Source organism: Aspergillus nidulans, chromosome IV (genome assembly GCF_000011425.1).
Source record: "Aspergillus nidulans FGSC A4 chromosome IV".
Taxonomy (NCBI): domain Eukaryota; kingdom Fungi; phylum Ascomycota; class Eurotiomycetes; order Eurotiales; family Aspergillaceae; genus Aspergillus; species Aspergillus nidulans.
The window spans coordinates 121,818-145,902 of record NC_066260.1 but is presented as its reverse complement, the minus strand read 5'-3'; the positions used below and the strand labels follow the sequence as shown (position 1 = coordinate 145,902).

Here is a 24,085-nt window from a genome sequence, read left to right as displayed (position 1 = left end):
CATAAGATGTCTTCTGCAAGATAGTGTATTTACAGAATATGAGTTTATCCCCTTGATAGCCCCGCCACTGGCCGCACCATCGATGTTTCGTGGTACCCAGGGACAACCTCGTAGCTATTCAGGGCTCTGCAGCCATGCTTCTCATACAGCCCGCGACCCGCCGGTGACGCCGAAATGAACGTAATAAGCCGTCTCTCGTCAGCCCTGTGGAGACCCCATTTCAGCAATTTGGCCCCCAGCCCACGACGAGCGAACGCAGGGTCTACCGCGAGCATGTAAAGACCTGTGATTTTATATTAGACTGTCCATTCATCCAATTCATTTATTTCGAAGGAGTGGGAAAGACGTACAATAATGAGGTTGGTCCCCAATCGCCGTCTGCCTTTCCCGTTCCACACCGGAAAAGAACCTTTCGCAGAGCTCGCTGTCACTGCTAGACGGCCACTCGACCTTCTCCTTTTCATGCTCATTAGAGTCAGACGTGCCGCTGTAGAAGTTCCAGAGCGCGAACCCCGCAATCACGGGCTCCTGGTCTGGTTCTGTCGCCACGATCTTAATCATATCCTTGCCTTGTCCCGATTGCGCTTCTTCAGCGGACTTTCTGAATCTCGCAGTTTGAAATGCCTCTGATTCCTTGGTGCGGGGCATGATACGCTGGCTGAGGCTGTTGGTGAAGGCAGAGAAATATATTTCGGTTATGCGGGGAGCATCCTCTGGGAGAACGGGTTCAATGGCGAATTCCATGTTGTCTGCTTTCTTAATCGCGAGAGAAATGGGATGTTTAATCCGCAGTCTGAATATAAGTATGGATCTTGGTCTGGTCTGTGTGTAATGACTGGGAGCCTAGACCGAAGTGTACAGCAGTGTCAGGTATTTGGTGACTCTGGCCAGGCCGCCATGTGGCCATGCCAATGTGGCTGTTGCCTAACGGGAGATCACGCTATTGGGCGGGACCTAATCGGTGAAACATTGTTCCGAGAGATTGCGTAGTGCCTGGCAGTTGAGGCGGGTGCCTGAGGCTGGAATGGGGCACGTGCGAGGCCGATCAGCGGTGAAACACCCAACCCAAAACATTCCAACCAGCTTGTTGTCCTCAACTCTCCTCCATCCCTTCAGGCTTCACTCTCAATTGAACAACGGGGGATCCTAGAGGTCAAAAATCAATCGACGATGAGCGAAGAAAAGAAATCAGTCGAGCTCTCGGGCGATATCGACTTCATTGAGACTCCGCCAGCCAAAGCCTCCCAATTTGAGACCGGCGAGGATTGCGGAATTGAGGTGACCAAGGTTAGCGTCCCTTCTTCTAGGTGTTAGGATTGACGCTGATTTATTTGTAAGGCCGCCGCCATCCCCAACCCCCCATTGGCGGTCGATGGCCCCGGCAACGAGAGCTTCTCCAACTATTTGCTTGGAGGCACCCTCGTTGGACTCCCGGCCTTCCTAACCTGGTTCTTTGGCGGAGGGGCAAAGACGTTCGTTTTCTTCTTCTTGCTAAGCGTCCTTCCTGTCCTGGTGGCGTTTTGGACGTACGCCTCGACTTTCAGCCCGCGCACCAATGAGAAGGTGAAGCTTCCGGGCCGTCCGGTTGAGCACTACATCACCTTCAAGCGTGAAGAGGACAAGGCGAAATGGCATGGCAAGAACAAGATCCCCATGCAGACCTTTGCGGAAATGTACCTCGACGGCCTTGTGGATTTCAATGGCGACACTCTCGATGTTATGGAGTACCGCCACGATTGGGCCAACTTTTCGTTTACCTGGGACCTGTTCAAGTTTATTGTTGGCACTTTCTTTGTCGACGTTCTCTTCCACACCAAGGCTCAAGATGAGGAGCAGGTGCGTCCTAACTATGACAGTGGTAATGATCACTACGCTTGGTTCCTTGGACCCCGTATGATCTACACATCCGGCATCATCTCGGACCCCGAAAAGGAGGAGACGCTGGAGGAAATGCAGGACAACAAGATGGCTATTGTTTGCGAAAAGATCGGTCTTAAGGAAGGCGAGACCATGCTCGACATCGGCTGCGGCTGGGGCACTCTAGCTAGATTCGCCAGTCTGAACTATGGCGCTAAAGTCACTGGACTCACCATTGCCGAGAACCAGACAGCCTGGGGAAATGACGCTCTCCGCAAGGCTGGCATTCCTGAGGAGCAGAGCAAGATTCTCTGCATGGACTACCGCGACGCCCCCCGCACCAAGTTTGACAAGATTACGCAGCTCGAAATGGGAGAACACGTTGGTATCCGCAGACTCACCGGCTTTTTCCGCCAGTGCTATGATATGCTCAAGGATGATGGCGCCATGTACGTTCAGCTTTCCGGTCTCCGACAGGCGTGGCAGTACGAAGACTTCATCTGGGGTTTGTATCTCAACAAGTACATTTTCCGCGGCGCGGACGCTTCGACTCCACTGTGGTATTACGTCAAGTGCTTGGAGCAGGCCGGTTTTGAGGTCAAGGGGTGAGTATCTTGTTTCTCGTCAGTGGAAAAATACTGATAGGGGATAGAATCGATACTGTGGGTGTTCACTACTCCGGTACCCTCTGGCGCTGGTACCGTAACTGGGTTGGTAACGTTGAGGCAATCAAGGCCAAGTACGGCCCTAGGTGGTACAGGGTGAGTTTGGAATCTCTTTGATTTCACGATGTCACGAATTCATGCTGACTGTTGACAGATCTGGGAACTGTTCCTCGCTTGGTCCGTCATCGCCTCTCGTCAGGGTTCCGCCACCTGCTACCAGATGGTCGTGGTTAAGAACCTGAACTCGACTCATCGCATCAACGGTGTTGCCTCTCAGTTTGGCCTCGCCGGAGCCCTTGCGGCTAGCCGCGCTGCTGGCAAGTCTCGGCTGCCTTGAGCTGCTGTTGGTGAATCTGTTATCAGAAGTAGTAAGGGCCACCCGAGTGCGACCCTGAACAGGCCTGTGGAACGGCGAAGTGATTGTAGGACCGATGGATAATGAGCTGACGCCACCCTGCCAGACCCTTCCCATATTATTTGGCGTGACAAGGGGCCCAGGAAAAGAATGTTGGCTATCGAAAGAGCTATGTATTATATGGTGTGATGTACGACACGATTATGAACAAAAATATAGAAAATGAACGGTGATACAATGTTACCCAAACCTCATACCCAGTCGAGGATACTCGAGCCATGGACTCCACTCTGGTCCGAGATACTCTTCGATCATCCCAAGGATGTGCTGCCCTGCCTCTCCGACCTGCCATATATGTCGCCCGTGGTGCAGCAACAATGCGTAGTAAGCTAAGATAACAAGAGCCTGTGCTCGCTTCTTCGCCAGCAAGCTACTGAACTCAGACGGGACAAGTACATTCCACAAAAAGAGCATCTGATAGCGCATATTCTCGTTCTCCCCCGTGGAAAGAGCATCGAACCCGAGTTGCAAGTATCTGATTGCCTGCTGACATGCCTCCTTCTCTTCCTGCTCGAGACTGACTGAGCTGACGATCAGGGCTTGCAACTGTTGACACTCATCGCCTTTCGGCTCTTGTGACGTGAAAGCCCGGCTTCGCGATAGGACCGGAGCGAGCTCTGTCTCCATGAGAAGGGGCCAACCACCCATGGCCACCGTGTACACCCCTCGATGCGTCTCGAGGCACTGGATGTAACGATTCAAGAACGAATCTAAGCCAATGCCACGGCAGCCTGGAGGCTGATCGCTTACTGATAGCGCGAGGGTAAGCGTATCGGTTAGAAGATGGTGACCTAGAACAACCGAGAAAAGACAAACCGCGACACAGTTAGACGCAGTGATCTGGACTTTCCCTGCGTTAAACAGCGAGAGTGCCTGTGTTTGCAGGCTGGTCGCTTGATGCAGATGGTATGCTCTCTTGTCGGGGCGTAGGTACGCCAGGTGTCTTGCTGAGAAGGCGAGCAGTTGGTAGAGAAGATACGGCGAGGTCAGCCCAATGCCAAGTACCACTGACACAGTCGCCTGATAAGGCTCGAAGCCGTCGCCGAGACTGAATACATCTGTCGCTCGGGAAGAGGTCAGATGGATGAGGAGTTCGGTGTGTTGGAGGTTTATCGGGTCTTCTATGCTCTGGGCGCGAGCATTACCCTGCCCTTCATTCTGATCCCAAGAAGGAGAGGGTCTTGGGCTTCTGAGAGCCGTGGAGGACGGCTCTGCTGGTGTTAGGGCTTCCGATGCAAAGCTGCATTCCCGGCTTGACATGGTGCATAGTAGGCATCTTGGCCGCTGTTCGTCGCACTGGCACCGACAGTCTGGTTAGTCTAACTCTGCTCGAGTTATAGTAGGAAATTACCTTGACGTGCCGTCGCTTGCTGGATCGTCGTTAGTAGATTCCAAACAACGAATAGTAACTAGACAGGCAGATAGCTAACCATTCCACACACCCATCCCGGGACTTCTTGTGGCTGCGCCGCAGCATCGTACCGCGGCTCTGGCTCTGTTGACTGGCCTTTTGCTCAAACACGCGTATTATGTTGTAGAGGGATTTGGACGTGGAGGGGTCAACTGATATGCTTCGGCCCTCGTTACAGCTGCTCCGCCCCATCCTACTTGGCATTTAGGCAGTCAGTCAGTTAATTAAGGACCTCGCTTAGCTAACACGCGTGTTCGGCTGGTTCCGAGGCTGGGCGCTCTAGTCGAGATATTCTGATTGGTTTGATACGAAGTAAAGTCCACTTGCTTACTGTGGACTCCATTTCGCTTTCTCACCGAGTCCTGGGTATTGTCTAGAATATCCAGGCTGAACGAAATTGCCCTCTAAAGAAAAGGACGTGCTATTGTCCAAGCGCTTGCGGCATAGCTATATAATCCACAGCGCCTCTACCCTTCCCTCGAGATGTCCACGACCCCCATACCTCTTGTACTCTCTCTACTCCCGGCTGAAGTGCGAGATGGCCAACGGGGAGCCTAGTACGTACTTCACGCTCCCTATCATGGTTTCTGTCTCACGCTGTATGCAGTTCTCTGGAGTCTCTACGTCTACTCCCCAAACAAAGGAGCGCCGGTCTTCTTCACCATCGCCTATGTGGCCTCTGCCGCAGCGCATATTTGGCAGTGCCAGTACGTACACTTTACCTTCGAGCCCATTGGCCATCTCCTGACTGCAGTGACACTCTTCAGTCGATACCGGTCCTGGCGGCTGCTCGGTCTCTACCCCCTCTGCGGCGTGCTGTTTGCACTCGGCTACGCGTTGCGGGAATACGGAGCGTACCACTATCTATATGATGAGGAAAACTCGACAGTTTTGATTGCTTTTATTCTGAGCCAGGTGTTCATCTATGTTTGTCCGTTCGTAGATTACTCCTGGGTTACTATCACCCGGACCAATCCACTCACTGACTTACCTAGGCCACTGCTTGAACTCGCCAACTACCACGTTCTCGGCCGGATATTCCACTATGTACCCCATCTAACTCCCCTACCCCCCAACCGAGTGACGTCCACTTTCGGCGCGTTGATGGCCCTGATAGAGCTACTGAACGCCCTCGGTGTCTCGCTCTCGTCGAACCCGTCTTCGTCAACGAGTCAACAGAATATTGGGAGTCATCTGACCATTGCTGCGCTCGCGATGCAGCTTGCGGTGATTCTATCCTTTGTCGTCCTCGCGGGAATATTCCACTGGCGGCTCACCAAAGAAGTGATTCCCACCAGGAAGGCCATATTGCCCCTTTACACGCTCTACATGAGCATGTCGCTCATTTTCATCCGGTGTATCTACCGCCTAATCGAACATACGGGGCATACAACAGTGGATATTAACGATATGGAAGTGCTGAAGTCGTTGACCCCCGTCCTGCGCTATGAGTGGTTCTTCTACGTCTTCGAAGCAACACTCATGCTGCTCAACATGGTGCTATGGAATGTATGGCATCCTGGGCGTTATTTGCCGGCAAATGTTAGAGTTTATCTCGGGAGGGATGGGAGGGAGGCTGTACGGGAGGAAGGCGAAGATACAAGGACAGTGCTCGCAAAGACAGTCTCCGCCTTGAGCTTTGGGGTTCTTTGTAAGAGGGAGAAGTGAATTGTCTCTGGGGACGATCGCGAGGGAGGGCGAGGTTAGTGGCAATTTTCATAGGACTGTATGTCCGACGACTGAGCTGCTTCAAGCCGAGTACTCTATTCGAGTTATCGTTCCTGGCCCTGAGCGTACTTTGCACAGGCTAGTTGGGACCGCTTAAGAAAAGGGTGTAATAGCTAAAAGAGTTTGGCGATGGTACCTTGACATGCTGAGAAAGCGCGTGGTGCCAGTCCCAGGTCAGGGTCAATACAAGAAGCAGCAGCTTCCGAAGTCGGCGCTTGGCAGCTCTAGCATATACGGAGTTACAGAGATTGAGACTTGATAATGCGTGACTGGAAATATGCTTGAAAACGAACCAGAAGTTCGCCTAATGTGATGAGTGCTAGTCTAAGCAAAAGAGCCTGAAAAGAGCCTAAAAAGAGTGTAAGAGAACTATTCCATTCGGCTGGATGAATGATACCGCAGTCATAGATTCTATCAGCTGCTGACGTATAGTTCTAGTTTCAGGCGTGCTGCTGGAGGCATAGCCCTGGCCAGGTACCACGTCCAGCGGTATATGACAAATTCAGCTCATGCAGGTCCTTGCGATGTTTCACAGATCCCCCAAGGGAATTAAAGGTTGCTCGATAAGCGAGAGTGCTACAACAGCAGCACGCGTAGTGCTTAGGTGCGCGGGTCCTGGCAGAACTGAAGGGTGTCATGACGAGCCTTGCTGTTCCAGTTACATGATTCATGGTTATATCTCACCCAAACGAGCGTCGACTCAGGGTCAGCACTGTAGGGTATACAGTTGCGAGAAATATTCTCAGTGCTGGTCCAAATTATCCTACTAAGTTGTCTCCATCTTATAATGAATGGTGAATTCTATTATATTTCTTATTCTTATTAATATTACTACGTTTATGATCTTTTGTAGCGTCCAATCTGTAGACAAGGGCGCATGCCTTCTGATCTCCTGCTGGGGCTGGGGGTGTGCTTACAAGCTAGGTAGCTAAAATAAGCCTTCTTACAGGAGCCTACAGCCTCACCGGAAAATGTGGAGGTGAAAATCGGCCTATAGAGAGCTCCAGAATAGCCTTGAACAGAGAAAGCAACCCACAGTCACCACCTACGTATGCTACCAGTAGCATTAAGCGGCTGCCTGTCTGTAACTGCAGGCCAATTGACGGCGGCATAGTTATTTTTAGGACCAGGGTATTAACGTTAGTAGTATCTATGATTTGTGAGGCTGATTATATTCTGTGCTTCTAGATACTTGAACAAGAGGTATAAAGTGCGAGATTAGGGCAAACGGGGTGTCGTCAAAGGGAGATATCAACACCGACCTGAGGGCGAATTCCATGATAGGTCAACTCTAAGGCCAACTCCTTCACTCGGGGCCTGAGTTATTCTCGGAGAGCGCGCTCATGTGATTCTCGTCCTGATTCAGGCCTCCCTCTCCAAATAAACCCCCGAAAGCTAAGGGCCGAGGTGAGACCGATTAAGCTAAGAAAGAACAAGCAGCGCCGAGTGACAGATATAAAGGAGCAGCCCGGCACTAAAATACAGGTGGGTCAACAGCTCTTCCCTTCTATTTCTATTTATACTGACAGCTCGGAAGGCGAATTTCGGTGGCCTTGTTCCTGTCATGTTGACGAGTCTTGGGGGTGAGACTGAGGCCTGATCTGGCTGCTGAGGTGACTGACTGGCAGCCTGTCATAGACATGTCTCACCCCGTGCATCCCCCGGCGAATACTCCATCAGCCCCAGCACAGCATGATGTGGATCGGCACAGCTACTTCTCCTTTAGACTTGGTTGTCAGAGCACCGATTGTTGTGGGGATGGTCAGCGGCGAATCAGACAGCCTTGTTTTTGGCGCTGAGATCATTTGTTTCACTCGTATTCTCTACACAGTGGTAAGCGGGTGCCCTGATGTCTAATATGTACAACCTAGAGTACAGGATATAAAAGGGTCTGGCCGCTCTGACAAGTCGTATAGTGCATCACAGCAACATCTCAATCTACAATTAATTCGAATCAACAACTCTCCTGCTCGGTGTATCAATAGTAAAAAGACAAAATGAAGATCTTCGCCCTCCTCACTCTTGCTGCCACAGCCCTTGCGCAGAATGCCGGCTTGAACCTCCCTGGGGGTACCAATCTGACAGCCGGCAGCGACATTATTGTCCAAGTCACTCGGGTTGTACGTCAATTCCTGGCTCTCTGGTATATTATACCATATTAACCCGTGTGCAGAACTCCCTTACGGGATCTACCGAGCTCGCGGTCGCAATCGGCCTGCAGACCTGCCCCAAGGGCAACTGCATCCCTGCCGACGAGATGCTCGGTACTGCTCAACTCTACCATGGTGATTTTAACCCGCAGTTCCACGAGGACTATCCCTCGCCGTACGAGAACTTCACGGTGACGATCCCCGCGTCTACTCCAAAGGGAAAGGCGGTCGTTGCCGTTGCGCACGCGGCTCTGGTTGGGGTATGTTCCCCCTCCATCTAATATAGGAACCGCTTTGTCGAGAAGAGGAAGTGGATGAGTGCTGATCTGTTTACTAGGCGTCGAATGAACCGCTCTTTGAGGTTCTGAACTCGACTGTCACCATTGCTTGAAGGACACATGCATAGTGTGGATGCGGGAAGTGTGAGCTGAGGTACTGAGGTTTGATTTGCGTTGAGCTTTGCGTTGACCTTTTTGTGTCGATATTTCTTGATAGTATATAGAAAGATGGTAGCTTAGACTTTGGTGACTGCTTTGCAAGCTTGCCCTGCTTGGTGACTTTATTTATCAATACACTGCTCTCTCCGGTATATGCTAGGCTAGATTGAACTCAAGACGAGTGAGGGCTCTAGGTGGCGATGGGAACCCATTATGGGCTACCTGAACAGTATATACAACAGACGAAAACTCCGGTTCTATATAAAAATTAACCTCTTCTCATTTTCATTTACATTATTTATTTTTATTTTTATTTTTTTTAGCACTGATATTATTCGTAATCGTATATCAAGTGGCCGGCAAGAACAGAATAAAAGTCAGATGACCAGCGCAAGCCCAATATATGAATAGGTAACACTGTCAAACAACAGCTGGATCCTCATTTCTATTGCTTAGCTAGATTCAAAGCACATTTAACAGATGACATGATTCAAATACAAGCATACTCTAGAGAAGGTCAAAGGCTGTGATGATCACAAGGCCGAGGACCGGATGATGTCCCTGAGAAAGGAGTGTAGTCAAAAGTTGGATCATCGGGCATCGAGAAATTAAGCTGCATGTGAGGATACAAATTCGAGCCCATGAGTGCAGATCGCGTCCTTGGACTCAGGTTCTCGGGCATATCCAGTACGACTTCAGACCCAAAAGAGACATCTTGTCCGGGAAATGCTGGAAGCCAATCGTCCAGGATCCGCCAGTCTTCAGTCAGAAGGTCCCGTCGCGGTGAGAAGCTGGAAGATGGATGTGGGAATGTAGGGTCTAGCGCATGATCCGTCGTCAGGTCTTCGCCACCTACAACAGTTTGTGTTCTGAACGGCCCGGGTGAAGCGTAGCGTTGGCCACCCGCCGGCGCATTGCTGCCTGGAAAGAGTGAATCAAGTTGCTTGGTCACTTGTCGGTCCAGAATTTTCTTTATTCGGGACCGAATGATGTCAATGCTCCGATTTAGACCCGGCATGGTAGTAGACGTGCGTTGAAGAATATCCAGCAAGAATTTAAGCTCCGTCCACACGACTTGATCGGAAACGCGAGGTTCTCCATCTGAAGTTTCCAGCTGATACACTGCCGTTGTCGCCGCCGTGTATGTACAATAACTGTTCATATATGTGATGTGTTGGAATCCGAAAGTTTTCGTATACATTTGAAGCAGATGGTAGATAGTAGTTGTTGAGGAGCGACAAACTTTCCAACTCTTTCGTGCCGCGTCGGAGTCGCGCGCATGTCCGCTAACGACATAGGGACGATGAAGAAGAATCAGCGTAGTATGATACATTAGATTGAGAGATGTGATGTGCGGCGGGGGACTGATCTCCGGGATTTTGTCGGAGGGTATCTGTAGAAAAGATGGTAGGGCTTTGTACCATTCATGAAGGTCCCGATTGATCGTCACGAATGCCGCCGCCCGGGCGTCTAATGATGAGCTTGGGTGGCTGGTTGGTTGCGGACTGTAGAGGTCCAACATCACCCGCGATATGAGGATGCACAGTTTGCATAGTTGCGTGAAGCAAGAAACGATATGCCCTGGGGTTGGGGGATAAGATCGGCGTTCGGCAGACGCCGGTTCAGGCCCGTAATATGGCTCCCACAGGTCCTCTTCGGTAAAGTCATCAAGGAACTCAAGCGAAACGTTTTCGGCACCCATGGTGAAATTGGGCATTCTGCCCAGGTACAGGCTGATGTGTTTGTCCCAGGCATATAGGCTCCAGAACAAACGTTTTCGAATCTCGACATCTTCCGCCGACAGCGAGGTCGAGTGGCGTTGTAGATCGTCGGGGGAAACGTGCAGTCCTAGATCAATGGCCATGCGAAACGCCATGCCAGAGTAGAGCCATGCTGCTGAAGAACGCCCGCAGGCTATATCCCGCGCAGACTGTTGCAACAACGCTTGGATGGTGGGGACTGAAGGGGGATTGAGGGTCTCCAGGGCGAGTAGCGCCTTGGCCTCTGACATGAGGCGGTTACTGAACTGGGAAAACGACTCTGTGTAGTCTTCTGGGCTCCAAAATGCCTCCGGGGCCCGGATGAATCGACAGCTGTGAGCGCACAGGACCTTGAAGAGAGTCGCAGACCAGTACTTGGGTTTCTGCCCATGATGAGCGGATTGGAGCATATCCCTCGTAAACGCCGGTCGGTACACAAACAGGAAGCTTGGATGAAGCCAGCACCAATGTAATTGGAGCAGTATGGCAGTCACTTCCGGGGGTACGTCAGCCTGCGGCGATATTGCGCTGGCGTTCAGGAGCTCGAGGTTTTTCTGAGCCACAGCATTGGCAACAAGGCTATGTCTGATACTATCAGTAGATTGCTGGGTTGCTCTGGATGCTGGTGATTGGGGCGCAGCCTGCGGCAGCTGACGAGATGTATACGGTGGACCTTCATGAATAGCAGATGTTTGGTTGTGGTAGCTCAAATTTCCCTCTGCGTGGAAAGATATAGAGTCTCCGTCGTGTCCATTGAATACTGAGCTCAGCACGACAGCAGAAGGAGAAGAATCTGAGTCTTTCACTTTGGCTTCCAGTTCGCGAATACGCGCCTGTAAAGAACGGACGTATGCTAGTGATGGCGCTTTTTCATACTGACAAGGAGAGGCACTGGCTACACAAGCCGAGCAGCTGGGGGAGGCCCCATCGCATTTCGTCTTGCGATGGCGACAAGATGAGCAGACCACTTTTTGACGACGGGCCATGGTGATTGTCTATGGGATATCATTCTCCACGAGGAGCATTGAAAGATGTCGAACCGGTCCCCGTGATGTGGAGAGAAGCTAATACTAGAAAGTTATGCGGGGAATCTCCATGATATCAAGCATTTAAGCACTAACTTCGATCTCCATAACTTTAGAGCTTTAAAGAAATACTATACAGTGGCAAGAGTTTGCTTCCTGTAGCATCCCAAAGTACCGACTCGAATTCACCGACTGGTGCTACTATATTCTCTATCCCCTAATACTGGAGCACGGATCTCGTCGCTAATGAGAATAAATTGTACTATCCGTATTCTACGTCTTCCAGAATTCATAGCACATAGCGGAAATCCTTATTCTCAAACTCCGTGCGATCCTGCATCCCCGCTTCGTCACTGCGAGCCCTGTCGGCTGGGCCGTAGTGGGAATCGCGATGGCGATTGACCAAAAACATGTAGGCTACACATGTTATATTAGCAAGGTAATGCGAATGACGCCGTCAAGTCGATCAACTTACTGAACAATCCTAGGTGGCAGCCTGCTTTGATCGCATACCCGGCGAGAAGACCGATGGTGGCCCCCTTGTATTCAGGCGCCTCGGATGGTTTCACGACAAAAGGCCCAGCAAAATTACCCCAGCAATAAGCGGTACTACCAATCATTAGCAGCGGATCTAAAGATATCAAACATGATATGAACAAAAATAAGTAGACCTACAACACCAATGCATTCGCCATAGCTCTATGGGTATAGCCGGCCATATTGGATGAGATTGTGACCAGGGAGATCGTGAACCCTACCGACTGTGTATTAACCAGCCAGAAACAAGCCAGTCTAGCCCATGTTTTCTCTCGAGGGAGATAGGCCATGCACGCAGCCGCCACAGTGCACAAGATATTTGCAGCAGTTGATGTGAGCAGTCTACTGTTTGGGACAGTCAACGTTATAGTACCTCCGATCACCAACGCCACGATAAGTACTGCATCTCCGACAGACTTCAGTTGAGTGGTCTTCGTAGTGGAGAATCCCATGTCTTGGATGATGATCGTCGAGAAGGAATTCACAACGCCGTTTGGAATAGCGGCGGCAAATACCGATATAAAGATCAGTATAGCTTTGGGATCCGTCAGGGCGACCAGCCCCTGGCGTGTGTCAAATGATTTGTTCTTAATACCCGTTTGGTTAGCGGCCACTCGTTTGACTGCAATAATGCGTTCCGACTTGGTCAGGAAGAACGCGGTGGAAGGGGAGTCGGGCAGGATAAAGAAGATGACTGCAGCCCAGAGACAGGTCGCAGCCCCGAGGATATAGAACAACAGCTCCCACCGCGGGGGCGAAAAGTCCATGGGCAGCTTGCTGATCCCGAAGGAGATATATGAGCCGATGATGCCACCCCATCCCAAAGCAGAGTACCAGATGCATTGGCGCAGAGGGATCTCCTGGCGGGTGTACCAGAAACCGGTCATCAATGTGAGTCCGGGGGTGACAGCGGCCTCGAACAGGCCCATGATGAAGCGAACTGCAAGAGCACTTGAGAAGGTCCGACATTGAGTCATGATAATGACGGTCAACCCCCATAGGAGACAACTCAACCCCAGAACACGTTGTGCTGGGAATCGGCCCACGAGCCAACCGCAAGGATATTGCCCGAAAAAGTAGCCAGCATAAACCACTACCGATTGGTCAACGTTCGTCGTCGGTGCTCGTAGTCTCTGAGGGGAATGACCTTGGTATACTCACTTGCAGAGAGGTAATTGAACTGCTGACCATGAAGGCCGAGGGTCTGCTGGTATCCGAAAAGGTTTGCATAGTTCAGGGCCGTCTTATCCATGAACTGCAAAGCTTGCGTCACAAGAAATATCGGAAGAACAACGAGGTCAATCTTCCACCTAACGCGAGAATTCTGGGTCTAGTTAGCGGTTAAACGCTTCTTGCAATAAGATATGGCAGCCATCCAGCCTCACGTCTTGTGCGGTAAGTTCGATAGAGAGCCCCTCTCGATATTCCTTGTATCCAACAGCATTTTCCTAGCGATCACTGTTTAGCACATAATCCTTGCTTAATAATTTAGCATCTCGGCATTTCAGAAAGCATACCTCAAAGACAGAACTTGCCTTGGCCTCTTCAATATCATCAGGGCGCGGGCCCCCCTCGACAAAGGCCGCCTGCTCGATGCGCATGTCGCTGGAGGGTTTTAACTTTAGGTGCTTAGATATCACGGTAAGTAGTCACCACAAGTAGTTACTGCAAGTAGAGCCAAGGGTCTGTGATTCGGGAGGATCGCCTTACAGCTACCTGGAGCTATTCAGTGGGGTCCCTGTTGTTACTTATACGCCCCCAGCCCTGGAAGTTAGCTTCTGAGTGTAATCGCGTGGAGAAATTTCCCCGCAGATTTTGGCGGCCAGATTCCGTAAACTATGGGGAACGGGTATACGGCGAATACCCGTGTGCTGGACGCAGATCCCGAGGTCAAGAAGCTACATATATCCCGAACAACAGGATATAAAAGGCATAGTTAAGGCATCAGCGTATGGATAGAAGCCAGATTTTGTTTGCAGAGTGATCCACTACCGAGGTTCGTCCCTACACTATGTCATCCTCCAACAATACTCCCAGTTGCGACGGCTGGCTGGCGGTACCATCTGGACCATGCTGTCGCAAGGGGACACTCCATAAAGGAACACCACGAGGCCAATTTGTTACAGTCGCCGAACTAGATACATATCTCTCGCGACCCCGAAGACGTCAGTCAAATGGCCACATCTTGCTATACTTCCCGGACGTTTGGGGCATGTTTCCCAATGGACTCCTGGTTATGGACGCGTTTGCAGATGCAGGATATCTGGTGCTAGGCGTCGATTATTTTCGAGGAGTATGCTTAGCGGATTCTGCGCCACTTTCTGTCTAACTCAGAGATCTACAGGACCCCGTTTGGAAACACCGCCGTAATCGCCACGACCGGTCTAATCCAGACTTCGACTACGAGGCGTGGAAAAAGAAACATATGAAATTTGCAGACGAAGCGGTTCCACGATGGATTGATGAAGTAAAACGCACCTACGGTCTTCCATCCACGAAGTACGCCTGTGTCGGGTAAGTAGAACCAAATCCCGCTGTTGGGCCGCTTTACCTGACCCAGTCTATATCATAGGTATTGCTTTGGCGCACCATATGTCTGTTCCGAACTGGCCAAAAATACCGTCAATGCTGGTGCATTTGCGCACCCGGCGTTCTTGAAGAATCATCATTTTGCAAACATCAAGAGTAGGGGTTGTCTATCGGGGGGTTTGGCACAGAAGGTCTGATTGGGTACAGAGCCTCTTTATCTATCATGCTCCGAGGAAGATCATACATTTGATCAGGACTCTCGCCGGACGGCTTTGCAGATCTTGCAGGCCGGCAAGAAAACCTACCACCTCCAGCTTTTCTCCGGCGTCGAGCATGGCTTTGCTTTGCGGGGAAACATGGACAATGCTTATGAACGTGAGTGTTGCTCTTTGTGAATCTGGGGCCAAAGCTGGCTTATGCTTTACAGGCTACGTAAAAGAACAGAGTCTGCAAGGGATTGTGCAGTGGTTTGATTTTTGGCTATCGCAAGAGGGTTCATCAAGCTATCGCAATCATCTCTGACACTACGAGGACAGTATCATCAGTCTAGACATTCACCGAGCTTTCAATTGCCTCTTGCTTATAATTAGATGCAGTCAGCCAAATGCAGATCGTGAATTATATGTTGAAGTATTCCCGAGTCAAGTAGTTCCTCGACTTCAACACGAGCTTAGAAAGGAAATCAGACTGCCATTGATCTTCATATGAATCCTGACAAGCTTTTCAATTACACAACTAGTAGTTTTGCCAATGAAGTTTACAAGTAAAACTTAATAAACACCTAAGCACGAAACCAGATGAACGGATCTTGTGGACTCTGACAGGTTGCTCACGCCTGTCGGCATCGACAGTCGCTCAACTTCGTATCTTACTAGGTTGGGTATGCATTCTCTCCTCCGCTCCCCCCTATTATTGTTTCAAATTATTGCTACCCAGTACTACCGCCGGGCGGGGTTATCCAATGTGAATGTATGCCGCATCTAGTCGCTTCTAGGGCCGGAAAACCGGCGAATGGCCGAACAAACCACAGCACACTGCAGATCACTGAAGTAGGTCCGGCCATTTTCCATACTGTGACTGAGATATCGTACCCTAGAAAGGGATTTATAAGTGAGTTCTGTGCGCCATATGTGACCCAACTCTAGACTCGCTGAAACAAACTTCCGTTTCTTCAACAAGATGACATCCCCTAGAGCATTCGACTTCACTGATGAAGTAGCAATCGTGACCGGTGCCGGGTCTCGTCTGGCTGGTAAGCCCCTTCCTCAGCTGGCTGTGTTCGAATTCACCTCATAATTCCGCAGGGGAGATTGGAAACGGCCGCGCAACAGCAATCTTGCTCGCACGACAGGGCGCCAAGGTTGCCCTGGTAGACTACAATGTCGATTGGGCACAAGAGACAAAACGCATGATTGATCTCGACGGTGGTCAATCCATCGTGATTCAGGCGGACGTGACGGATGAAGAAAGCTGTAAAAAAGCCGTGGCGCAGACCATCGGGGCATTCGGGACCGTGAATATACTTGTTAACATTGGTAAGCCTCCCAAAGAACATTCTGGGCCAGAAGCTAATAATGCATTTTATTCCAGTCGGAGTTGGAGGTGCCATGGGAGACGCTACGCGACTTGACCTTGCAGCATGGGACAGAGACTTCAGGATCAATGTGACTAGCATGGTGCTGATGAGCAGGTATGTCATACCGGAGATGAGAAAAAACGGACGCGGCGCGATCGTCAATATGTCCTCTGTCAGTGGTCGTACGTATTCATTTCTAAATGTCCTACCTTGTGCATGACATACTGATATGAAGTGCAGTCCTCGGCGGTAACCCTAGTTTGCTGTACCCTACAACAAAAGGAGCCATTATCCAGATGACTCGGGCGATGGCGGCGCAACATGGCCCAGAAAATATCCGGGTAAACTGCGTTTGCCCGGGGATGGTGTTCACTCCTATGGTACGCGGTAGAGGAATGACGGACGAGATGCGCCAGGCTCGTATCAATCAGAACCTCCTGAAGCAAGAAGGAACGGGATGGGATGTTGGTTATGGTAAGTGTACTGGCAAGAGAAGAGAGCATGGCTGACGTGCGCTACCTAGCAATTCTCTTCCTCTGCAGCAAAGAAGCCAAATGGATCACAGGGCTAATCATGCCTGTCGACGGAGGGGTAAGTGGATGATTCTCATGTCCAGCTTGAATAACCTGAGCTAATCTTATGCCTCTATCTATAACTAGACGACGGCCGGCAAAGCAGACCGACCCGCCCTGAAAGCTGACACATTGGCGGAGAAGATTACGGGCATTCCAAACAAATTATGAGATGTAGGTTGCATAGAAAAGGGAGTTCAATAGTATAGTCTCAATCTGTTAGGAACTCAATAGAAGAATGATTGGATGCATGATTTTTGGCCTATAGTGTAGCCTCTCAACCTTCTGCAAGGACATAATGGTGTCAAAATCAAGTGCTATGAAACAAATAGTAAGTTCTGTAGGCTCTGATAGTAATTGCATAACCTCGGTTCATTTGGCATGTTACGAGGACTACGTGGTAGCTCGACTATGAGACGAAATCTCGCCAACATGACAACACGCCATCCTCCCGGGTCTCCCATCGTACCGGATCTTCGGGCAAGCGCAGGATCTAAGACAAGTCTAGGGACTAGTCCGTAAGACCAACCTACGACTGCTGATCCTGTAGGATATGAGCGACATATTTGGCCGGTAAGAGCCCGGGTATCGGGGAACCGGTCTCATGCCGTAGCTCAATCTGGAGGAACGCCAAAGAGTTAGTCACAAAAGTTCGTGATGCTTGTAAAGGTAAATGCTAGGAATCATGTCTCCCACGAGTGCCATGCATAATTTAAGGGCAATTGAACTTTGGCCGCTGTAGCTATCGTATACGGGCGGATCTACCATCATCACGTCCCAGAAACGTGATTAAATCGGGCTCATTAACCGCAGAAGCTGTAGCTACACATTGCAAACCCAGTTCTCCAGTGTTCAGCATTTATATCTGTACTTTCTTCCCCCGTCCACTGCACATCCTGACCATGCTGCTCCAGTACGCTACCAGAGACGGTTCGATTGCACGATACGAGGCCAATATCGTATAGCAAAGTAGCAACCTGCATCCTGCAGCACATAACCTATATTTAGTGCTCAATGCTCGTATACCCTGACAGTCCTGGGACAGCTCAGAGAAGTCACGGGCTTGAATCAATCAATGCTGTATTAAAGTGCGGCTGTTGCTATCTAGAGGCTGTATTTCCGGATCTCCACTCAGCTATCTAGCTCGATTTAACATTTGGCATAGTTTGATTAGCAAGCTGGTACGAGCAGTATCTACAGGTACCTCGGTTAGAGTTATAGTCTGTGAGCTATGCCTGACTTTGCTTGGGCCTTGAGGCATGTGTATCAGGGGGCGTAGTTTAGGGCTCATACACGCTGTACAAGGGAAAGAGGTTGTTCACTTTCACTTTACAGGGCGGTTCTGGGCCTCAAATATATATACTTATCGTGCCTCAAATTTACCAGAACATATCTAAATTTAATTATATCGCTATATAACAGGACCAACTATCGCACGTGATCACTGAACATGTCTACGCACTTAGGTATCTGGTAATAGCAGAGGATAAGCCTGAGAAAACACCTCGGGCTTACCAAATGGTTTCATATCCTGAATTACAGCCACAATCCTCTAAAAGGTAGGGCGTACCTTAACATGCATAATTGTGAATCATATATCGGACTGCTCCGATGCCGGCTGCTGATCGCCAGCCCCCACCCTTAATTCTTCATTACGCCCCCACATCAGCCCGGCAGATAGAGACTAAAGATCATCTCCAATTGACACTTTGACATCTTATGTTACCTCCAACAATCTCTCCGCTACCGTATCGCGGGGCTGTGGGTTGCTGGCCGACTACCCATGCTACCCCTCTTATTCATCAACCACCCACCCCCCACGAAAAACGGTCGCCATGTCCTCCCCTTCCGACAAACAATTCACCGTCGCCATTATCGGCGGCGGGATTGGCGGGCTTAGCCTCGCAGCTGGCCTCCTTCGTCGCTCCGTCCCTGTGCAAATTTATGAAGCGGCCGCTGAATTCAAGGAGGTCGGCCTAGGCCTCACGATCGGGCCTGCCGCGCACCGCGCAATGCCCCTTATCGACCCTAAAATCAGAGAAATCTACGATGCTCTCATCACCACTCATGCGGACTCGCCTGGGTACGAGCGCTTCAAGGAGACCTGGTTCGAGGTGGTACGGGCGAGCGACGACGACGAGCTGGATGGGCGGTTGGTGCTGGATCTAAAGGCCAAGCCGAGCGGGCAGACGACGGTGCGACGGGCGGATTTTCTCGATGCACTCGTCAGGCTGGTACCGGAGGGGATCGCGCACTTTGGAAAGAGGCTGGCAGCGCTGGTTGAGACAGGAGATGGGGTGGAGATGCGGTTTGAGGACGGCACTGCTGCCCGTGCGAGCGTAGTCATCGGCTGCGATGGGATCCATTCCAAGGTCAAACAGTTTGTTCTCGGTGCGGACGAGTACGCAGCCACTCAGCCTCGGTACTCGGGAATGTATGGGTACCGTGCCGTGCTGGACATGGAGACGATGGTGGAAGCCGTCGGCGACCATCGCGCGCGCGTCTCAACTATGTATGTTGGCGACGGAGCGTATGCGGTCACATACCCGATCAAACGGGCAAAGAAGGTGAACGTGGGCATCTACCCCTTACACTCGGAATGGGACCGGGAGAGCTGGGTGCGGCCGGCGAGTAAAGAGGACATGCACAATGACTTTAAGCATATGGGGCGCTTGATAAACAGCTTAATCGAGGTGAGCCGTTCCCCAGTTTGTCTCGTCGGCAAATGCCAGTCCAAGCTGGGCGAGATCAGGATATGAGCTAACCACGGCGGGGTGTTGAAGTACATGCCTGATCCAACTCAGTGGGCGCTCTACGAGCACCCGCACATCTCGACGTATGCGAGGGCCCGAGTGGCCATTCTGGGAGACGCGGCCCATGCCTCGACGCCGCACCAGGGGGCCGGAGCGGGCCAGGCAATCGAGGATGCGCATGTCCTGGCCGAGCTTTTGGGGGATGCCAGAGTAGCGACTGCAGACGATGTGGCTGCCGCATTCAAGGCGTACGACCAAGTGCGGCGGCCACGCAGTCAACGAGTAGTAACGAGCAGTGCCGAGAACGCGTACCTGCTTTGTCTGCGGCTAGATGGGGTGGGTAGCGACGAGGAGAAGTTAAAGAAGACACTGCAAGAGAGGCTGGCGTGGCTCTGGAATGAGGATGTACATGAGCAGGCCGAGAGGGCGAGGAGGATAATGTTAGAGATGATAGGGCAATGACAATGACTACTACTAAACTATTCGCCTTCAGAGCCCGTTGAACAACGTAATATATGATGGGTCAAGGAACCTAGGGCTTCAGCAAGGTCTTCTGAGGTAGAGGTAGATATCAACGACCCAGCCCAGCCTCCCTCTACTATTACACCTGTTGATTTGAGATTCAACGGCCCTTTCCCCCTAACCTCTCTCCGAGACACAAAAACATGCGTAAGATGTGCGTTGACTATCCCACATGGATAAACACCCGAGCATACCTCGTCAACGGAAACTCCCCGTCGTCTGTTCCCTGCAAGATGATCGAGATCGTCTGGCCCTTGCTCGCGTCCTCTGGAATAGCGACACTCGCCTGGTGACCGGCGAGCTCGGTTACCTCTACACTATCCTCGTAGGTTCCCTCCTCAAGATACTGCCACCAGCTCGTCTTGACCGTGTCATCGTCCGGATCACTGACCTCGCCCGCCAGAATGATCGTCGATCCGGGGGGTGCGCTGACGTACGTCCCGTTCAGGATCCGCACTTCCGGCGCATGGTTGGCCCGCGTGTAGTTTGCCTCGAGCGTCCACTGGATTCGTGCCGCAAAGTCATTCTGGATTGGTGCAATCCACCGCGTATACGTGTACTCGCTGTCGGCAGCGCCGGTCGCATTCTTCTCGTCGTCAACGAGCACCCAGAGATCTGGCGAGCTGCTCTTTTGCTTTGATCGGCCGCCCCAGCTAGCCAGCGCGGGATTCGCCGGGTCCTGAAGGCCGGTGTTGATGAGCGGGTTGAAGACGACGTTGTCCCCCTCGGAGAGGAAGGCGTATGGTTCTAGCGGATAACATCTCTGCTTGGTGCCCGCATACCAGGCGAGGTTGCCAAAGACGTCGAGGAGGTCGCCTGGCATGCGCTGCCCATCAAGCCAGGAGCGGTAGAGGCTCCCCAGCGGCCCCTTTTGCACGTAAGCCTTGGTCCAGTTCCCCGTGAAGTAGACATTGTTGTCCGGGAGACCGAGGGTGTTACCCTCTCCCTTCTCGCAGTTGTAAGCCCAGAGTGAGTATGCGGCGCTAAAGTCCTCGACGCGCAGGGCTGGCCAGTTGGGCGCGATATAATCGACGTACGTGTTGTCCTGGAATCCGCTGGCGAGGATCACGGCCTTGCGAGAGACGGCTGCTCGGGTCTCGTTCCATGTGCTCGAGCTCGAGTACTCGTACTCGATAGACTTGAGAGCACGCGCAATGGTATTCGTTCCTCCCCACGCTTGTAGATAGAGCGTCCTGCTATCTGAATCGTCGAGCAGCAACTCGCGAATGAAATCCGAACCCTCTGTGTCTTTCTCCATCTCGCCCTCGAAGTCGATATTCCCAATTTTGACCATAGCTAGCAACTCGTCCGGGGACGGATAGAACGGATCATGAATATTCAGGTTCGGCCACACCTCTGCATACGCTTTGAGCACGATATCCTGCACTGTCCGCGTGCCTGTCCATCGCCATGTCCACTGCGTTGTCTCGTACTCGCGGTCTGGCAGGAAGAACCTAGTCCCGTTCCCATCGCCCGACCAATGGTATCGACTTGATGAGTAGATTATTCCATGGGTGTCAATCTCGTTGGTATAGAGGAGGTAGCGGATCAGCGAGGCGAGGTCGTCTTGCTCGAGATCAGTTGTGACTACGGTCCGTGGCATGGAGGAGCGGTTGGTATAGGCCGTCGCAGTGGCGGTGGCCAGCAGGCTGAGCATGCACAAGCAGTGAGTGAGGCGCATAGTAGCTGGATCTGGTGATTCTAGGATTTTTTTTCCCCCCCTTTTTCCTTCTTGTGTTGTTTTTCCTTAAGATCACCTCGATTGAAAGTTGCTTATCAAGTCTGGAATTGAGGCCGAATTAATACTGGGCTCCACCCACCTGGGGAAGGGTTAGAATTCTCCTTCGCTGGACATAGTGCTTAATGACTGATGATTGTGTAGAGCGTTATAGCGCTATCGCTCCATCACCTCATGGACACGGATTAGCGGCTAAACGGGCATCTTCAAGCACCCACTCCGTCATGGCGGAGACTTCAATTCTTTCTACAGCATTGGCTCAACCCTTGTCTATGCGGGGAATACACGGGATACTGGGGATCTTGCCGGCTAAACCCCTGCAGCAAGCGCTTAGGATTTCCTCAAAAGAACACCACTGCTAGGTTAGGTACGGTATTTGCACTGGCGCGTCCGTGCCCTGCATATTGTAGACGATAGCGGGGTCATGAAGTGGTCCCAAAATCTCGTCAGTCAAATGGGTAGAAGTTCCCAGTTGGATGAGATCAGCGATGAACAGCGGTTCTCCAACCTAGAGGAGCCTTTTCGCCGGGGTCGCCACCCGGGGAAGATGCACACTAGAGCCCTCTGATACGTCATAAACAGCGTAAATGGCATCCCTAACCGCGCTCCTACATTGGAGATCCCCCTTTGACGGTTCCTGCTGTTTGGCGAGTTGTGCAGTCCGTCTAACTCTCGAAACCAAATGGACACCTCAATCTTACGGCCGCCTGCGCCAGCTGACTTGAGCAAGCCTTGCACATGGGAGTTGATGTGGGATGCCCAAGGGATTTGAGTTACTCCATGATGGAGTAGCATACTTAGTACCCCAACGAGAAGGCCCACTTCTTCTCTTCCAGGCTGTTGCTCCTGGCGCCACTTGAGACCTAACTACCTCCGCTTATATAATAGGCCGGTATATCCAAAGACTCTTTAAACTACATAAACATTGTGTGATGTCTTCACCAGGGCTCACTATTCCTTAGACTCACGCTGGGTGGGACACTCAGGGGCTGAAACACATCAAATACAGCGGTATGCGCAGGCTCAGCGGAGTGGAATGATTGCCCAGGATGTTTACCTATTCATAGGCTTTGGCTCTGCGGTCTGGCTGCAGTTTAAACGCTGTGGCAAGCCATTTGTACTGGGTGGAACTGTTTCGTTAGAGTTTGAACGAGTGCGACTAGCTAAGACGAGCGTGCGAATTCGGTATAACGTAGATATCAATACTATTGCCAACTGATCTCAAAGATCCAGCGTCTAGGTATGTGGAGCCTGTACGGAACTGTCGCTTATAGTCTGGTTGTCATATATTCGTGGTTGTGGAGAGTAGTGCAATACGGATAGCTCTATACCCGGCATACCGCAAGAAGCAACAAGTGAGCAGACCTTGAACTCACGCGCTGCGGCGTGTTGCCGTAGGCGCTGAAATGGCTCTAGGACTTATTACTTGTTACCAAATGTGCCGCTCACATCACAAGTGGATCATTGGTTGTATATCAAGGAGTGATTGGAAAGCAATGAAAAGGTTTCTTACAAACATATATTTAAAAAAAAAAAAAAATAAAATAAAATAAAATAAATAAATAAATAAATAAAACAATAATAACGATGATAACCATCGCGTTGGCCTCTGGCGATCTACATGCTTGTCGGTATACCTGAGAGGAAAAGACAGGCTTGGGTCGGGACATGCTAAACATAGAAGATAAGGAAGCTTCCTCTATCAAGAGCTGCAATTCAGTTTGTGGACGGTCAGTTTAAAGATCTTCGATGCACCAAGGATTTGGTTGCGCTTGAGAGGACAAGGTGGCTAAGCGGCTCCCCTACTCTAGCAGGGCCAGGATAATTTGATCTCGGGACATATCCATAAAGGTAGACAAGCTTACAGTGCAATGAGCTCCTTGCCAACTTCGGACGTATATGGTCCTCCATAAAACCATCAGTTATCTGGATTGCCGTAACAACCAATCCTTCCCTGCTGCACCTATTATCCAGGTGTTCTTCAGGATCTGACAGTCTACGGCGATAGTGGTGAGCACCATCAATATCTTACAGGGGCTCTCTAGTTCATTGTTGCATATCCAACATTCCCAGAAATAGTCCGTTTGTTGTACTCAATCTCTTTATGTATACCTCTGCCCTGAACTGATACCCCCGCTCCCAAAACACTCCAAGCTTCGAGGCTCTGCATATCAAATGTAACCGTTTCTGATTACAGGCTCGATTTTCGTGCACTGACCGTACATTTGTGGTTGGGAACAAGGAAGACGGGGCTTCTTTGTCCATCCGCTCAGCGAAGCCTTTGTGACCATATTGCCTTGGAACAGCAGCCGTAAGAAAACTCTCAATATAGCTGTCTTGACAAAGATATTTTTAGTAAGATCTATACGCCCTCAATAACCCCAAGTCTGATCAAGTGAAGCGTCATACA

General features: G+C 50.9%; 11 protein-coding genes across 11 annotated transcripts, besides 1 other annotated feature; 6 read left to right on the top strand and 5 right to left on the bottom strand.

The window, feature by feature from the left end:
- Nucleotides 1-24,085: part of a sequence feature (contig 1.128 1..280307(-1)) that runs on past both edges of the window.
- Nucleotides 45-854, bottom strand: ANIA_07374 (protein ngn5; the record flags this gene model as incomplete). The annotated part of the gene is made up of 2 exons (XM_675551.2): nt 351-854; nt 45-283 (listed from the first exon to the last, which is right to left on the bottom strand). Exons 1-2 carry the CDS (start codon nt 742-744, stop codon nt 45-47), a joined length of 633 nt encoding a protein of 210 aa, XP_680643.1. The 5' UTR covers nt 745-854.
- Nucleotides 1,113-3,099, top strand: ANIA_07375 (uncharacterized protein). The gene is made up of 4 exons (XM_675552.2): nt 1,113-1,287; nt 1,339-2,462; nt 2,510-2,618; nt 2,677-3,099. The coding sequence occupies exons 1-4, from the start codon at nt 1,171-1,173 to the stop codon at nt 2,857-2,859; spliced, it is 1,533 nt and encodes a 510-aa protein (XP_680644.1). The 5' UTR covers nt 1,113-1,170; the 3' UTR covers nt 2,860-3,099.
- Nucleotides 3,118-4,414, bottom strand: ANIA_07376 (Zn(II)2Cys6 transcription factor domain-containing protein; the record flags this gene model as incomplete). The annotated part of the gene is made up of 3 exons (XM_675553.2): nt 3,118-4,233; nt 4,289-4,307; nt 4,368-4,414. 3 exons carry the CDS (start codon nt 4,412-4,414, stop codon nt 3,118-3,120), a joined length of 1,182 nt encoding a protein of 393 aa, XP_680645.2.
- On the top strand, nt 4,887-6,335 carry ANIA_07377 (putative RTA1 domain protein; the record flags this gene model as incomplete). Its single annotated transcript, XM_675554.1, has 3 exons — nt 4,887-4,905; nt 4,956-5,999; nt 6,190-6,335. The coding sequence occupies 3 exons, from the start codon at nt 4,887-4,889 to the stop codon at nt 6,333-6,335; spliced, it is 1,209 nt and encodes a 402-aa protein (XP_680646.1).
- On the top strand, nt 8,074-8,782 carry ANIA_07378 (uncharacterized protein; the record flags this gene model as incomplete). Its single annotated transcript, XM_675555.2, has 3 exons — nt 8,074-8,196; nt 8,250-8,486; nt 8,564-8,782. 3 exons carry the CDS (start codon nt 8,074-8,076, stop codon nt 8,615-8,617), a joined length of 414 nt encoding a protein of 137 aa, XP_680647.1. The 3' UTR covers nt 8,618-8,782.
- On the bottom strand, nt 9,181-11,409 carry ANIA_07379 (uncharacterized protein; the record flags this gene model as incomplete). Its single annotated transcript, XM_050611859.1, has 1 exon — nt 9,181-11,409. One exon carries the CDS (start codon nt 11,407-11,409, stop codon nt 9,181-9,183), a length of 2,229 nt encoding a protein of 742 aa, XP_050467838.1.
- On the bottom strand, nt 11,738-13,586 carry ANIA_07380 (uncharacterized protein; the record flags this gene model as incomplete). Its single annotated transcript, XM_675557.1, has 6 exons — nt 11,738-11,865; nt 11,924-12,057; nt 12,124-13,078; nt 13,147-13,315; nt 13,371-13,433; nt 13,503-13,586. The coding sequence occupies 6 exons, from the start codon at nt 13,584-13,586 to the stop codon at nt 11,738-11,740; spliced, it is 1,533 nt and encodes a 510-aa protein (XP_680649.1).
- ANIA_10939 (uncharacterized protein) lies at nt 13,997-14,909 on the top strand (the record flags this gene model as incomplete). The annotated part of the gene is made up of 4 exons (XM_050611858.1): nt 13,997-14,278; nt 14,330-14,499; nt 14,558-14,670; nt 14,722-14,909. The coding sequence occupies 4 exons, from the start codon at nt 13,997-13,999 to the stop codon at nt 14,907-14,909; spliced, it is 753 nt and encodes a 250-aa protein (XP_050467837.1).
- Nucleotides 15,660-17,239, top strand: ANIA_10933 (SDR family NAD(P)-dependent oxidoreductase; the record flags this gene model as incomplete). Its single annotated transcript, XM_675558.2, has 7 exons — nt 15,660-15,766; nt 15,819-16,049; nt 16,105-16,272; nt 16,331-16,564; nt 16,614-16,681; nt 16,931-16,993; nt 17,213-17,239. The coding sequence occupies exons 1-7, from the start codon at nt 15,694-15,696 to the stop codon at nt 17,237-17,239; spliced, it is 864 nt and encodes a 287-aa protein (XP_680650.2). The 5' UTR covers nt 15,660-15,693.
- Nucleotides 18,498-19,877, top strand: ANIA_07382 (putative salicylate hydroxylase; the record flags this gene model as incomplete). Its single annotated transcript, XM_675559.1, has 2 exons — nt 18,498-19,355; nt 19,467-19,877. The coding sequence occupies 2 exons, from the start codon at nt 18,498-18,500 to the stop codon at nt 19,875-19,877; spliced, it is 1,269 nt and encodes a 422-aa protein (XP_680651.1).
- ANIA_07383 (uncharacterized protein) lies at nt 20,101-21,618 on the bottom strand (the record flags this gene model as incomplete). The annotated part of the gene is made up of 1 exon (XM_675560.1): nt 20,101-21,618. The coding sequence occupies one exon, from the start codon at nt 21,616-21,618 to the stop codon at nt 20,101-20,103; it is 1,518 nt and encodes a 505-aa protein (XP_680652.1).

What these genes read in the sequence shown, in the direction of transcription:
- ANIA_07375 (XM_675552.2), top strand. Translation starts at nt 1,171, where the DNA reads ATGAGCGAAGAAAAGAAATCAGTCGAGCTCTCGGGCGATATCGACTTC. An exon ending in GCCGGTTTTGAGGTCAAGGG is followed by an intron (nt 2,463 to 2,509) that starts GTGAGTATCTTG and finishes GATAGGGGATAG; the next exon opens with AATCGATACTGTGGGTGTTC. An exon ending in ACGGCCCTAGGTGGTACAGG is followed by an intron (nt 2,619 to 2,676) that starts GTGAGTTTGGAA and finishes GACTGTTGACAG; the next exon opens with ATCTGGGAACTGTTCCTCGC.